General features: G+C 43.2%; 1 protein-coding gene across 1 annotated transcript in view; it reads right to left on the bottom strand.

Moving 5' to 3' along the window:
* The window catches only part of adgrl1b (adhesion G protein-coupled receptor L1b), a 51,908-nt gene that overhangs the window by 23,938 nt on the left and 12,970 nt on the right, over window positions 1-15,000 (bottom strand). Inside the window, exons 2-5 of the mRNA XM_081701438.1 lie at window positions 12,406-12,553; window positions 10,492-10,705; window positions 5,925-6,034; window positions 1,277-1,484 (exon numbers count right to left, since the gene is read on the bottom strand). Of these exons, the coding sequence (XP_081557564.1) occupies window positions 1,277-1,484; window positions 5,925-6,034; window positions 10,492-10,705; window positions 12,406-12,475 (602 nt within the window). The 5' untranslated portion in view covers window positions 12,476-12,553. The remainder of the gene's footprint in view (window positions 1-1,276; window positions 1,485-5,924; window positions 6,035-10,491; window positions 10,706-12,405; window positions 12,554-15,000) is intronic.

The raw sequence follows: 15,000 nt of genomic DNA on the forward strand, positions 1-15,000 counted from the left end.
TAATGCTTCATATGACCTTCACAGACAATTTATAAGCTTTCATACATAGTTCACACAATATTCAGAAACACTAATATGGCAGATAGATAAAGAGCAGTTTTTCAACAAGCCAATTTCAATTAAGTGATTGAAGATATCAACTGAATATGAAATATAATATTATTATTGTAGTATAATAATTGAATATGAAATTCACAAAGCATTTAAGAAGCATCTAGACAGCAATCTGCATTGAGCATTCAGCCTTCAGTAATCATAACTACTGCAATATTCATTCTGCCTATAGAAATGATAACTACTACAGTATTCATTCAGTCTTCAGAAATCATAACTACTGTAGTATTCATTCTGTCTTCAGAAATTATAACTACTGTAGTATTCATTCAGTGTTCAGTAATCATAACTACTATAGATGAGAATAAGTGAAATCACAATAAGGATTACAGAAAATGAAATGTGCACACACACACACACACACACACACACACATGCACACACACACACACACACATACATGCACACACACACACACACGCACACACACACATACATGCACACACACACACACATGTGCACGCACACACACACGTGCGCGCGCGCACACACACACACACACACACACACACACACACGCACACACACACAATAGGGTTGGGTGATGTCTACCTAACTGGCATATAGTGACGTCTACAGTCAAACATTATGATGGATGATGCCATTCGCAGGGGTGAGTGCGGATGTTATGGTAGGGCTGCTCTACAAAGGGACTAGAAATGTTTACTTTGTTTTACCATTTTTTATGACATCACTTAATACATTAATTATTTTTAATTAATTGACCAATGAAAAATCATATACCTGACCCTTTTATGTATACATCACTTAAATCTGAAATGACAATTTGACATTGCCCTCTATTTAGAATTAAAACAATAATGTAAAACATTATTGTAAGCAATATTTGTAAATGCCTACAAGGAAATCTAAAGCATATTTTAGCATTTTAATTTGAAAAAAATCAAAATCTAAAATAACTGGTTAGACAAAAAGGGGAAAATGCAAATTCATCAGTTCTGCGTTTAAAAACGTATGAACTTGAGAACAATTTCAAGTTGTCCCCAGAGTAATCATGGGAAATAAATATAGTTTTCTACGTTACAACGGAAACACTGGAATTATAGTAAGTAGGGTGAGTCCCGCTGTCTGTGTTGGGGAATGTTATCATGATGCATCGTCTATCCCTAACATACACACACACACACACTCACTCACTCACTTATATGTGGTGGTGACTCTGGTTTGTCGGTAGTCCTCCCACGAGGCGTACTCGTACAGCATGTCTGTTCGATAGGGTGTCCATGGCATAACGTACAGCCTATCACCAGCCTGCAAAGGATCCTTACACCACGCCCCCGACTGATGCTCTGCCTCCCGCACCGAACTGGCTTCCAGAACATGAATGAGAGTTCCGGGACAAACAAAGACTGGAGAGAGAAAGCAAGATAGAGAGAAAGGGGGGATATTACTGTAAAAGGAAGCGATAATATTACAGATTCATCTTTTAGTATGCTCTCACTCTCTTGTGCGTGCACACACACACACACACACACACACACACACACACACATTTTCTTTCAATACTGTTTGGAGGTTGCAAGTTTGCCTGTTTGTGTGAAAGAGAGAAACATGATTAAACCAGCAGACTTACAGTGTGAGTGTGAGTGGGTGGATGTAAGAGATAGATAGATAGCTAGCTAGATAGATAGATAGAGATAGATAGATAGATAGATAGATAGATAGATAGATAGATAGATAGATAGATAGATAGATAGATAGATAGATAGATAGATAGATAGATAGATAGATAGATAGATAGATTTGCTACATTTATAATTTGGTTAGTTGAGGTAGAATCAGACGAGAAGGGGGGAGGGGCTACATAACAGGAACTTCCTTTGGAGCCAATGAAATGCGGGTTAGTTCACAAAGAGGGCCATTATTGGTTGGGGGAGCTGTCACTCTCTGAATTGCAACTTTGTTTTGGCAACTCTGGTTCAAATGCATCCGTTCATCCACACACACACACACACACACACACACACACACACACACACACACACACACGCGCGCGTCGAGATCCATCAGGTAAATAAAATTTGGTTGGTCAACTCAAGGTCAAACACACCCATTTTAACACACACACTACACATACATGCCCACACACACATGCACACACGCACACACACACACAATCATCAGAACGCACTGCAGCAATGCAAATGAATACCAGGACTGTAAAGACTTCAGGAGCACTTCATGGGACTACTGATACTAAAAGAGAAGGGTTTATTTTTATATGACAAAAAATGAAACAACAGGTTTGTCCTGAGGGAGGCAAAGGGATGAACAGATGTAACAGACGAGTAGGAAAGAGAGGGATAGTGAAGAGAGGAGAAGAAGAGGTTTCACTCGGATCTGAGGAGTCAGAATTTGATGGATTTTTATACAGCAAGCGAATGAAAAGATCAGCTGAGATGTTTGCGCATGTGCGTGTGGGTGCGTGGAGAGAGAGGAATTTGGCGTTGCTCAGAGGGGACGAAGGAGAGAAAACGTGTGTGAGAGTGTGTGTGAAAGACAGCAGGAGCGAGTGTGTTTCGGTTTGCTGAGAGAGAGATAGAGAGACAGAGTAGGCGAGAGAAAATGAAGGTATAGGTTACATCACACTCGACCACATCACAGGGGCTAGGGATTTGTAGAATAAAGAAGAGAGAGAGAGAGAGAGAGAGAGGGAGGGAGACAGAGAGAATGAGAGAGGGAGAAGGGGAGAAACTTCGGCGTTAACATGGTCTTTACCTTTTTGGTCCACTTCTACCCAAGCGTCGGAGAGAGAGAGAAAACAGAGTGAGAGCGAGGAAGAGAGAAAGAAGAGAGAAGAGCAAGAGTGAGAGAAATCAGAAAAGGAGAGAGAATCAAAGTGACAGTGGAAGAGAAAAAAAAGATTTGAGTTTACACAGCAGCCTTCAAGCTTCAAAAATCAAGTGGAATTTATTCAGAGTTAGACATTCCTACTGCATGGAGCATAGAGAAGAGAGAGATGAGGGAGAGAGAGAAGGAGGGAGAGAGAGAGGGAGGGAGGGAGGGAGAGAGAGAGAGGGAGAGGGAGGGAGAGGGAGAGAGAGAAGGAGGGAGGGAGGGCAGGGTTTCGACAGGACAGACAAGGTAACAGAATGTGAACAAAGAGGAAAATGAAATGGAGAAAAACAGAGAGAGAGAGAGACAGAGAGAGAGAGAGAGAGAGAGAGAGAGAGAGAGAGAGAGAGAGAGAGAGAGAGAATGGGCTTGAACTGAAAGGGAAGGTGGGGAGGGAGGGGGACGCTAGCTAGCTTATAGCTTTACTTCTACTGAACACACCTAGTTATTCACTTACTATGTCATTATTGAACCATTACAAAATGTTAACATCGTGTATCACCCCTGTGGTCTCTCCAGGCCTCCATCCCTGCCCCCCATCCTCCCATCCATCCATCCATCCATCCATCCATCCATCCACAAACCATCCTCCTATACCACGTCTGCTGAGCTGACCCTGGGGAGAGAAGAATATGTTAATGACCGAGAGAAGGAGTCCAGGATGGCGATGGTGTGTGTCCCCTGCAGCCAAGCTGGTGTGTGTGTGTGTGTGTGGGCAACAGGAGGCTGTAACCCAGCCTGGCTAAACACACAATCACTAATACACCCACAATAACCGGTGGTGAAATCTCCATTAATTACAAACAGATGTTCCTCACAGAGTAATTATGACAGTCATAAATACTACAGAGAAATGAAATGTATTCACGCAAACACACATGCAACATACACACCAACATTTAATAATAAATTGTGTGGATGCACAGACAGAACTAACAAACACACACACACACACAAATACAAAAATAGACACAAATAGTGATGGAAAAACTCAGGCCAGCCTTCCAACAGTGACATTAATCTAAGTTGACACAAATTTGAATGTGTACACACATACACATAAAACACACACACACACACTCACACACACAAACAAACACAAACATACATGCATAAGAAAAAGTTCTCCCAGAGGAACTGAGACATTATCACAAACATTCGGGTCTTCTCAAAGAAAGAGGGGACTAGCAATGAGCACACACACACACACACACACACACACACACACACACACACAGTGTTGATTAAACAGTAACCCACTGGCTGCTAGCCATACTGAAATAGAGAACAGCCTGAAAATGGCAGATCATAGCCGGGCTGTACCATTCCTCAGCAGAGGGGGGGTGGGGGGGGAGTTGAGTCTGAAAACAAATCAACACTAAAGGTACTATTAATGCACTCAGCCGTCGGACCTGAGGGGGGGAAGGGGTTGGGTTGGGGCACCCTGCCGGTGGGCACTGCAAGAGAACACAGCGAGCGATGAGAGGAGAAGCGGCATGCGCGAGAGAACACAGCACCCGTGGAGGAGCGAAAGGCAGGAGGGGCGCATTACTGCAGTGGCGTCGCCTCCTGCGAAGAAACGCGGCTCCCGTTCTGTGGGGAGGGAAGGGAGAGAGAGCAGGGCATTAGAGGGAGAGGAGAGCAACAAGCTCGGGCCGACAGACGGAAAAGCCGACGGCCATTTCTCCCCCCCCCCCTGCAGGGAGAGAAAGGTATTACGGCCGAGAGCCCCAGAACTACTAGACCCAGTGGAGGAGTGGAGAGAGAGGGGGGTGGAGACAGGGAGGGGGATAGAGGGATGAAAGGAAAAGAAAAAAAACATTTGGAAAAAGAAGCGAGAGAGGAGAGTGAGAACCCAGGAGAGGAGAGATGAGGGCTGGGATGAATGGGGTACTGGTTGATAAGAGGAAGAGATTATTCAATGTGTGTGTGCATGTGCGTTTTCCAAAGGACAAAAATAAAACTTGTGCATGTGTGTGTGCATGTGCATTACTTTGATGTGGCTGAACATTTTTCTATGAACTAGAGACTGTCATTGCTTCTGTGTGTGTGGGTGTGTGTGTGTGTGTGTGTGTGTGTGTGTGGGTGGGTGAGAGAGAGAGACAGTGAAAGAGAGAGAGAGAGAGAGAGAGAGAGAGAGAGAGAGAGAGAGTGTGTGTGTGGGTGTGTGTGTGTGTGTGTGTGTGTGTGTGGGTGGGTGAGAGAGAGAGACAGTGAAAGAGATAGAGAGAGAGAGAGAGAGAGAGAGAGAGAGAGAGAGTGTGTGTGTGTGTGGGTGTGGGTGTGTGTGTGTGTGTGTGTGTGTGTGTGTGAGTGGACAGCTCTGTTCTGTGTCTATGTGTCTATGTATGTGTGTGTGTGTGTGTGTGTGTGTGTGTGTGTGTGAGTGTGTGTGTGTGTGTGTGTGTGTGTGTGTGTGTGTGTGTGTGTGTGTGTGTGTGTGTGAGTGGACAGCTCTGTTCTGTGTCGGTGTCTGTGTGTGTATGAGGGGACATATGCACATTTTTGCATATTTATGTAAGTATGTGTGTGTGCATGTTTATATTCTTCAGTGTCTATGTGTGTGTGTGTGTGTGGGTGTGGGTGTGTGTGTATGTGTGTGAGGGGACCGCTATGTTCTGTGTCTATGTGTGTGTGTGTGTGTGTGTGTGTGTGTGTGTGTGTGTGTGTGTGTGAGTGGACCGCTATGTTCTGTGTCTATGTGTGTGTGTGTGTGTGTGAGTGGACAGCTCTGTTCTGTGTCGGTGTCTGTGTGTGTATGAGGGGACATATGCACATTTTTGCATATTTATGTAAGTATGTGTGTGTGCATGTTTATATTCTTCAGTGTCTATGTGTGTGTGTGTGTGTGTGTGGGTGAGAGAGAGAGACGGTGAAAGAGAGAGAGAGAGAGAGTGTGTGTGTTTGTGTGTGAAGGTGTAGTGTAGGTGTAGTGTGTTCTTGTGTTTACTCACTGTATGGGACACATTCATATTGGATCTCCAGGTATTTATAAGTTCCAGGACAAGGGTCAGGAAACACATCAGCCCCTGCAACGACCACACACTGGGTCCGATTATTACACCTGAGAGAGAGAGAGAGAGATGGAAGAGAGGAGGAGGGAGAGAGAGAGAGAGAGAGAGAGAGAGAGAGAGAGAGAGAGAGAAGAGGAGGAGAGAGAGAGGGAGAGAAAGAGAGAGATGGGAACAGAATGGTTATTATTCTCTCAGGTTTTCCTGACCGCTAACATGTTGTTATTGAATACTGGCTCAGTGCTCCATCACTGAAGCTCAGGTTGCTGTGGCCTGAGTCAGTGAGGCCAAGCTCCGCTCTCCTTACTCATTATAAAATCCCTTTTAAACATTTTTTTCACAAACAATGCTCACAATTCTCAGTCTCTAAGTGTTCGTAACAAATCCTCAGGCTCTGAACCGGCATCGGTGACAGAACTCTGACCACAGCAAGACACACAAGACACACGACACGCAACAAACACAAACACTACACTGTTTTCTCTCCACTTTGGTGGCACTGCTTGGTGACAAGACAAATGAAACCAAATGTCATTTTTATATAGAATATAATGCAGAGACAGAAAGCATAATACATATTGTACTCCGTTCAGCCCCTGAACTGTAGAGATCAGCCTATCCAGTAAACGTAAAAAACAGCACAACTGGAACTGAACACACACTACTGGATCTGAACACACACACTAAATCACTACTAGAAGGGAACACACACTATTTCATATGAATACACACACTAGTGGATCGGAACACACCCATTTATGGATCTGAGCACACACTACAGGAACTGAACACACACATTAGTGGATCTGAACTCACACTACTGGAACTGAACTCACACACACTAATGGAACTGAACACACACCACTTCATATGAATACACACTACTGGATCTGAACACACCCATTTCTGGATTTTAACACAAACCACTGGATCTAAACACACACATTTCTGAATCTAAACACACACATTTCTACATCTGAACACACATATTTCTAGATCAAAACACACACTACTGGATTTTGACACACTGGATATGAATATACACATTCTGGAAGTAAACACTCACATTTATGGATCTGAACACAGTGATTTCTGAATCTGGACATACATTTCTAGATCTGAACAAACAAAACACTGGATCTGAACATTCTAATTTCTGGACCTGAATAATCACATTTATCTATGAGAGGCATGTACAGGCTGGAGTTTAGAATATGATAGAAAAAAAAAAAAGTATGAGGAGAGGGAGTTAGAGGCAGAGGATGAGGAGTAGGAGGAAGGCCTGGTTTGTTAATGGGAGGAAGACTTCATCCTCAGAGGTTTCATATGAAGCTCAGTCTCCACTAGTGGAGATTGTGATCAGCAAAGGTTCGAGAGTGAGCACGTCAGTGTGTATATTACAGTAGCCTGTATAATCCCTGCTTCTGGATACGAAAATAGTTACAGTAACTCGAGTCTCTGTTGTACTTATTGGAAGTGCTTTATCATGTGTCATGTAATACAACATTGTTACTATATTTAAACCACATTTGCCATTATTTACAGTAATTCGAGCGAATATTTTTTCTCCCTTGCCTTTAAGTGTCAGATCCGTGTATGATTTGACTTCAAGGGGATGATTGCATTGTGTTGCAAGATAACCCCCTGAGCTGGTGAACGAATGGTACTGGCCACTACAGTGTGTGTGTACTTTGTTATAGTTCTGGGCAGTCACTACAGGACTCTGGGTAGAGAGCACCAGTATAAGAGGGGTTTAAATGTTGTTTAAATGTTGTTTAAACATTTTTAAATGTTGTTTTAACATTAAAATGTTTAAACGTTGTTTAGATGCCGTACAAATGCAGTACAGCTTTCCCCCTCTCAGGCCACGCCGGTCACAGTTCTGATGTTTTTGTCATGGCTAGTGTGTATATGTCACCTCAGACTATGCCTTTAGCCAATATCTATGCATAGCATAATGAATTCAAAATGTCTGAAATTTGAAGAACACACAACACATCCATAAAATATCCAACTGTTGTCTCTAATCTAGTGTAGCAAACATAGTGTAGCAAACATGTGCATGATAACAAATATGTAGACACTATATTGCGGATCTGTGAAAACATGGTTCATTGTTGAAATTTATATGATACATGTGTCTGAAATTGTGTAGTTTTAAGTCAGTGTTTCATATTGCTTAAATGAATTATGACTTGAAAAATATGTGTAAGGTTTTGAGAATGTGTTCAAGCAGTTTAGAACAGATACTGTTTCTTGAAAAATGTTTACAGCTACTGAGAAAGAGTAGTGGTAACAGGAACGGTTTTAATGTTACTGTTAACTGCACCACTTCCTGTTTGGTTTATGTTCCTGAATAGATGAAGTTGTAATATCACTCCTCGCTATGCTGGTGTGACAGTGGAGCCAGTAGATGGAAGCTTGCGCTGATCAGAGGTCTTGGGAATGACGTGTGTATGTGTGTGTGTGTCTGTGTGTGTGTGTGTGTGTGTGTTCATGCAAGTGCATGCATGTGTGTGTGTGTGTGTGTGTGTGTCTCTAGGTGCATGAGTGTGTGTGTGTGTGTGTGTGTCTCTAGGTGCATGAGTGTGTGTGTGTGTGTGTGTGTGTGTGTGTGTGTCTGTGCATGTTGTGCATACCCCCTCTGTTGTGCTTTCTGAAGGCTTGCATTGTGTGTGTGTGTGTGTACTGTATTATTGTATTACTGCGTGGGGCTGTGTGCTTGCTCTCACTCAGCCGTAGTAATGTAGCTCCTCCCTCACCGCTGCTGCACCATTAGGGGCTAACGTGCTAATCTGTGTGTGTGTGTCTGCCTCTCCCCCGCACGCACGTGTGTGTAACGGGAGAGCGAAGCCGATTGATCTGCTCTGCTAGGAAACAGCGGCAGCACAAACAGAGGGGAGACACTGTGGCGCCAGACACACACACGCACACACACATACACACACACACACACACATACACACACACACACACACACACACACACACACACAGACAGACAGACACACACACGCACTCACTCACACACAAATACACACACACAGACAGACAGACAGACAGACAGACACACACACACACACACAAACACACACACACACACACAAAACACACACACACACACACACATAGAATGCACACACACACACACACACACAGAGAACACACATACAAGTGCACACACACACACACACACACATGCTCAGACCTACTCACCCAGATAGCTAAACACACACGCACACATATATTTACACATGCTCAGACCAACTCACCCAGATAGCTAAACACACACGCACACATATATTTACACACACACACGCACACATATATTTACACACACACACGCACACATATATTTACACACACACACGCACGCACACATATATTTACACACACACACACGCACGCACACATATATTTACACACACACACAAACACACGCACACATATATTTACACACACACACAAACACACGCACACATATATTTACACACACACAAACACACGCACACATATATTTACACACACACACAAACACACGCACACATATATTTACACACACACAAACACACGCACACATATATTTACACACACACACAAACACACGCACACATATATTTACACACACACACAAACACACACACACACATATATTTACACACACACACAAACACACACGCACACATATATTTACACACACACAAACACACGCACACATATATTTACACACACACACAAACACACACACACACATATATTCACACACACACACAAACACACACGCACACATATATTTACACACACACACAAACACACACGCACACATATATTTACACACACACACAAACACACGCACACATATATTTACACACACACACAAACACACGCACACATATATTTACACACACACACAAACACACGCACACATATATTTACACACACACACAAACACACGCACACATATATTTACACACACACACACATATATTTACACACACACACACGCACACATATATTTACACACACACACGCACACATATATTTACACACACACACACACACGCACACATATATTTACACACACACACAAACACACGCACACATATATTTACACACACACACAAACACACGCACACATATATTTACACACACACAAACACACGCACACATATATTTACACACACACACACGCACACATATATTTACACACACACACAAACATGCTCGGACCTACTCAGACATTCTCACATCTGCTCATCTCCTCACACCCAGTCAAGCATACACACACAAACACATCAGACACAGACACTCTAACACACACAAAGAATGATCACAACCATACACAAATGCATAGACACACAAAACACTTCCTTAAACACACAGAAAACCACAAATACACTCAACTACACAGATGCACCTGCACGCACACATGAACTGGGTCACACCCACACCCACCACATTCAACACACACATACACACACACTCACATATACACACACATACACACTCACCTATGAGACATGATCTTGAAGGCATCTGGTTGGTAGCACTGGACGTTCTCCATCTGGAAGGGGTCAGCGTCACAGATCTTGTCATCAGTGCGGCCGTAGTTGGCAGTCTCAATCATGATGACATCACTTCCTGGGCAGCGCAGCTCAATGGGGTACCCCTCACACGCCAGCTCCCTACGCATCAGTCCGAAGGGCATTGCTGCTCTGCTCAACCCTGGGGGGGGAGGGGGGTACAGAGACAGAAATGAACATAAGACACAAAATGAGGACATCGTCCCAGTCGTTACAGTCTTACAGTAACTGTGAAATCTGCCCAGAGGCAAGACCAGGGGCATGTGTGTCAACACCAGTTCAGTTCAATCCACGGGGCTTGACTGGCATGACAGATAAGGATGTAGTGCCATAGCTTGGATTACAGAGTTTCATAGAACTAAAGAATACTACTACAAGAACCTGAAGATTATATAGTTTGGGAAAAAGAACATTAACATTAACATTTTAATTAACCCATTTAATCCCAGTTTGTTTGTGTGAGTCTGTGTGAGTTCATTTAATTAGGTTCACTGAACAGCTACAAGACACAAACAGTATGCCTTTAAAAATATTTCTTTTGGAAAAGTTGGTAAAACTTTTCTTTTGGTGAATGTTTTATTCTTGGTCACAGTTGTGACCGGTGAGGAACTACAGAATCAAAGTTGCTTCAGTTGATTAATCAGACCCAATTTCAAGTTTAAATCATACAATAACACGTCAAACAGTAAATAAGAAGACATTTTTATATTTGCAAATTTGTATTATGTAATAGTCACTGAGCAGACAGACATTAATCTGTGCCATTTTTATCATAACATTCTTTTTAGTTATGTCAAATTTGAGAATGCATTAATAATGCAATGAAATCCATGCAAATTATATAATGGAAACCAGGCACTGAGTTATCCCACCTGTCACAATGCTAACATTTTTAAACATTTTTACGTCTCCTGTGTGCATGGCATAAACGTAACAATAGCAGACCCTTCAAGATTTATATGCACAAGACATGGTAGTTGTGTCTGTTTTATAATATACTTGGCATTTCCCTTTTGTGGAGCTCTGATGTAAAAATCTTCATTCTCAGATGCATGCTTGGAACAAATAGCTTTGGGCATGTGACCAATTACATCATATTTAAAGATGTAAACTGTACATTAAGTTTTACTCCACCTTTAAATAAAGAGCACATCAACAAGCTCTTTTAGGAATTCACAAAATCAAAACAGAATTTTGGTCCTGTTGTCACCAGTGGGATTCAATGGGCTCAAATTAAATTTCATTAAGATTAAACTTGGCACCACTCTTCTGCTGGTCTGTGCTGAACTCTGGGTTTGTCTGGAAGTCAGTTTGTCCTGAACTCTGGGAGTTTGTCCTGAATTTGTGGAGTCTGTCCTGAACTCTGGGACCTTGTTCTGAACTTTGGGAGTTTGTTCTGAACTCACTGGGCCTCAGGCCTGATGCAAATATCCTACTCTGCACATTTTGGCGTTTGGCCTTTTCAAACAACTGATTCAGCTTCTGTCATGGGCTGAAACAGGAGTGGGGGAGAAGGAAAATCATCATAAAACCAACTGCAGGACAAACACAGGAACTGAAATCAGCAAAGTACACGTACAGCACAGGAACTCATACACACACACCCACACACACACCCACACACACACACACACACACACACCCACACCCACACACACCCACCCACACACACACACCCCCACACACACACACACACACCCACACACACACACACACACACACACACACCCACACCCACACACACCCACACACACACACACACACACACACACCCACCCACCCACCCACACACACACACACAGTTAAAATCACTCTTCAAAACCCAGATAATGCAGTACCTACCTTGTTCAGACGGGGCAATGTTGCTAAGCGAGGCAACACACATCCACAGTAACCATAGTGACAGTGCCATGGTGACGGGTAGGTAAGGGGTGGGGCCAGGTGGAGTGGGAGGGTCAGCCACTCAGAATCCCTCTCAGTTCAGATGAAGCTGGAGACAGAGACACTGTATCAGAGTGTGTGTGTGTGTGTGTGTGTGTGTGTGTACACACACTGAAGAGGGATGACCCAATTCTGTGTACTTACAGACCCCCCACCCCCAACACATACACACACACACACACATGATATAACATGATGGTCCTCCCACACACACATGAAGTACATTATTCATTCGTGCTCTTTTTAACTGCTGTGCGATGGATGTGCTTGGTTTGTGTAATATCACTATAGAAACGCACCAAGCTGGGCCAATGGAGCTTCCTCAGTAGGCCACTGTAATTCTAACTATCACCCCACCTGGTCCATCCCTGTAGTGGAGGGAGCAGGGCCCTGCTGGAATGGCTCAGACTCTGAATTATTAGCATTAACTCCGCCTACTGCCTACAGGCACTGTTACTGACTCCTCCCACTGGTGTCATCTTCATTCTTTATCTATATCCAGATATAGATATATATATCTCATTACATTACATATATATACATTACAATGTAATGTAATATATATATATATATATATATATATATATATATATATATATATATATATATATATACATATATACATATATACATATACATACATACATACATACATACATACATACATACATCCAATTATATTTTTATGTAGCTGAAATATTGAGTTCCTTCCTTAGATAGATAGATAGATAGATAGATAGATAGATAGATAGATAGATAGATAGATAGATAGATAGATAGATAGATAGATAGATAGATAATTGAATAAGAATAATAAAGAGAGGAAGGAGTGTCTCTTACTTTCCCAGTATGTTTTCTTGTCTCAGGTAAAACGTTCACACTGTCAAAACTACTGAATCACATTACCCAATCCAGATTAAACACACACACACACACACACACACACACACACACACACACACACACACACACACACACACACACTCATATAAACACCTTCCCAGATTAGTTATAATGATTAATTCACAGTGTCTGGGAAACTGCCTTCTATTTGACCTACTATGTGGAAAAGGCACAGAGAGAAAGAGAGAGAGGCATAGAATGAAAGAGAGAGAGAGAGAGAGAAAGAGAGAGAGAGAGAGAGAGAGAGAGAGAGAGAGAGAGACAAAGAAGGTGATATATATAGAAAGAGAAGGGGAGGGGTGCTGACAGCTAACCTCCTGAGAGAGCCATGGTCAGTTCCAGGCATCGATGTGAATCTACAGTAGTGAAGGGAAAGCAGGCCCTTTATCCCTCACACACATACACACACACACAGATACAGCCCCCTCTGTGCCCCCCCCCCCCCCACACACACACAGATGTAGCCCCCTCTGTGGAGACGGCTGACCAACAACAGTGTCAGTCATTCCACAAATGCTCAGTGGATGGACTTGACCTTTCTGAGAAGAGTCTTTGGGTCATTTTCCTGTGAAAAGAGTCTTTTGTCATTGTCCTTCTGGAAGATTAATAATCATATGTGTGCCAGCTCTCTTTCAGGACACAGGACATTTTCCTCTGGTAGCAGCTCTCTTTCAGGACACAGGACATTTTCCTCTGGTACCAGCTCTCTTTCAGGACACAGGACATTTTCCTCTGGTATGCTGTCTTTCAGGACACAAGACATTTCCCTCTGGTACCAGCTCTCTTTCAGGACACAGGACATTTTCCTCTGGTACCAGCTCTCTTTCAGGACACAGGACATTTTCCTCTGGTACCAGCTCTCTTTCAGGACACAGGACATTTTCCTCTAGTAGCAGCTCTCTTTCAGGACACAGGACATTTTCCTCTGGTAGCAGCTCTCTCTTTCAGGACACAGGACATTTTCCTCTGGTACCTTTTTGTTTGCTTTGCAGTCCCCCTCACAAAAAGCTCCCCAAAAATACACCAGTACCATCACCAAGCCAGGGGGCGGGGTCTTCACGAGGGGGTGGAGTCTGCTCAAGGATCTCTGGGATTACCTCAGTGCCACAGTGCTTACCACCAAGTCTCAAAAGTTCAGTTTGAGTCTCAAGACTATATCTTACTCTACTGAGTCCCTCACACGGTTTTGGGGGGAAAGGTCTTCTGGTATGTGGATTTGTTTGTTTGTTCTTCTGATATGAGGATTTGTTTGTCACTTTGCTTGTGCCCAAGCCAGTGTACATGCTCCTGTTATTCCACAGCAGTCCCTACTCTGGGGTAGTAGCCTATAACTCTTGTTGTTCCATGGCACTCCCTGCTCTGGGGTGGTAGCCTCTAACTCCTCTTGTTCCACAGTGCTCCCTGCTCTGGGGTGGTAGCCTCTATGTCCTGTCATCTGGCTGTAGGCCTTTAGTCAGCCTCCAACAATACGGCTCCACCTGCTTCACTGGAGTTCTGGAGGATGGCCAGGTCTGGGAAGATTCACAGCTGTTGCGTATTTTGCCCAGTTTTTAATGATGGCCTGAACTGGGCTCTTAGTAATATTCAGTAGTT

This window comes from Electrophorus electricus, chromosome 18 (genome assembly GCF_041902795.1).
Source record: "Electrophorus electricus isolate QZ-2024a chromosome 18, ASM4190279v1, whole genome shotgun sequence".
Lineage (NCBI taxonomy): Eukaryota > Metazoa > Chordata > Actinopteri > Gymnotiformes > Gymnotidae > Electrophorus > Electrophorus electricus.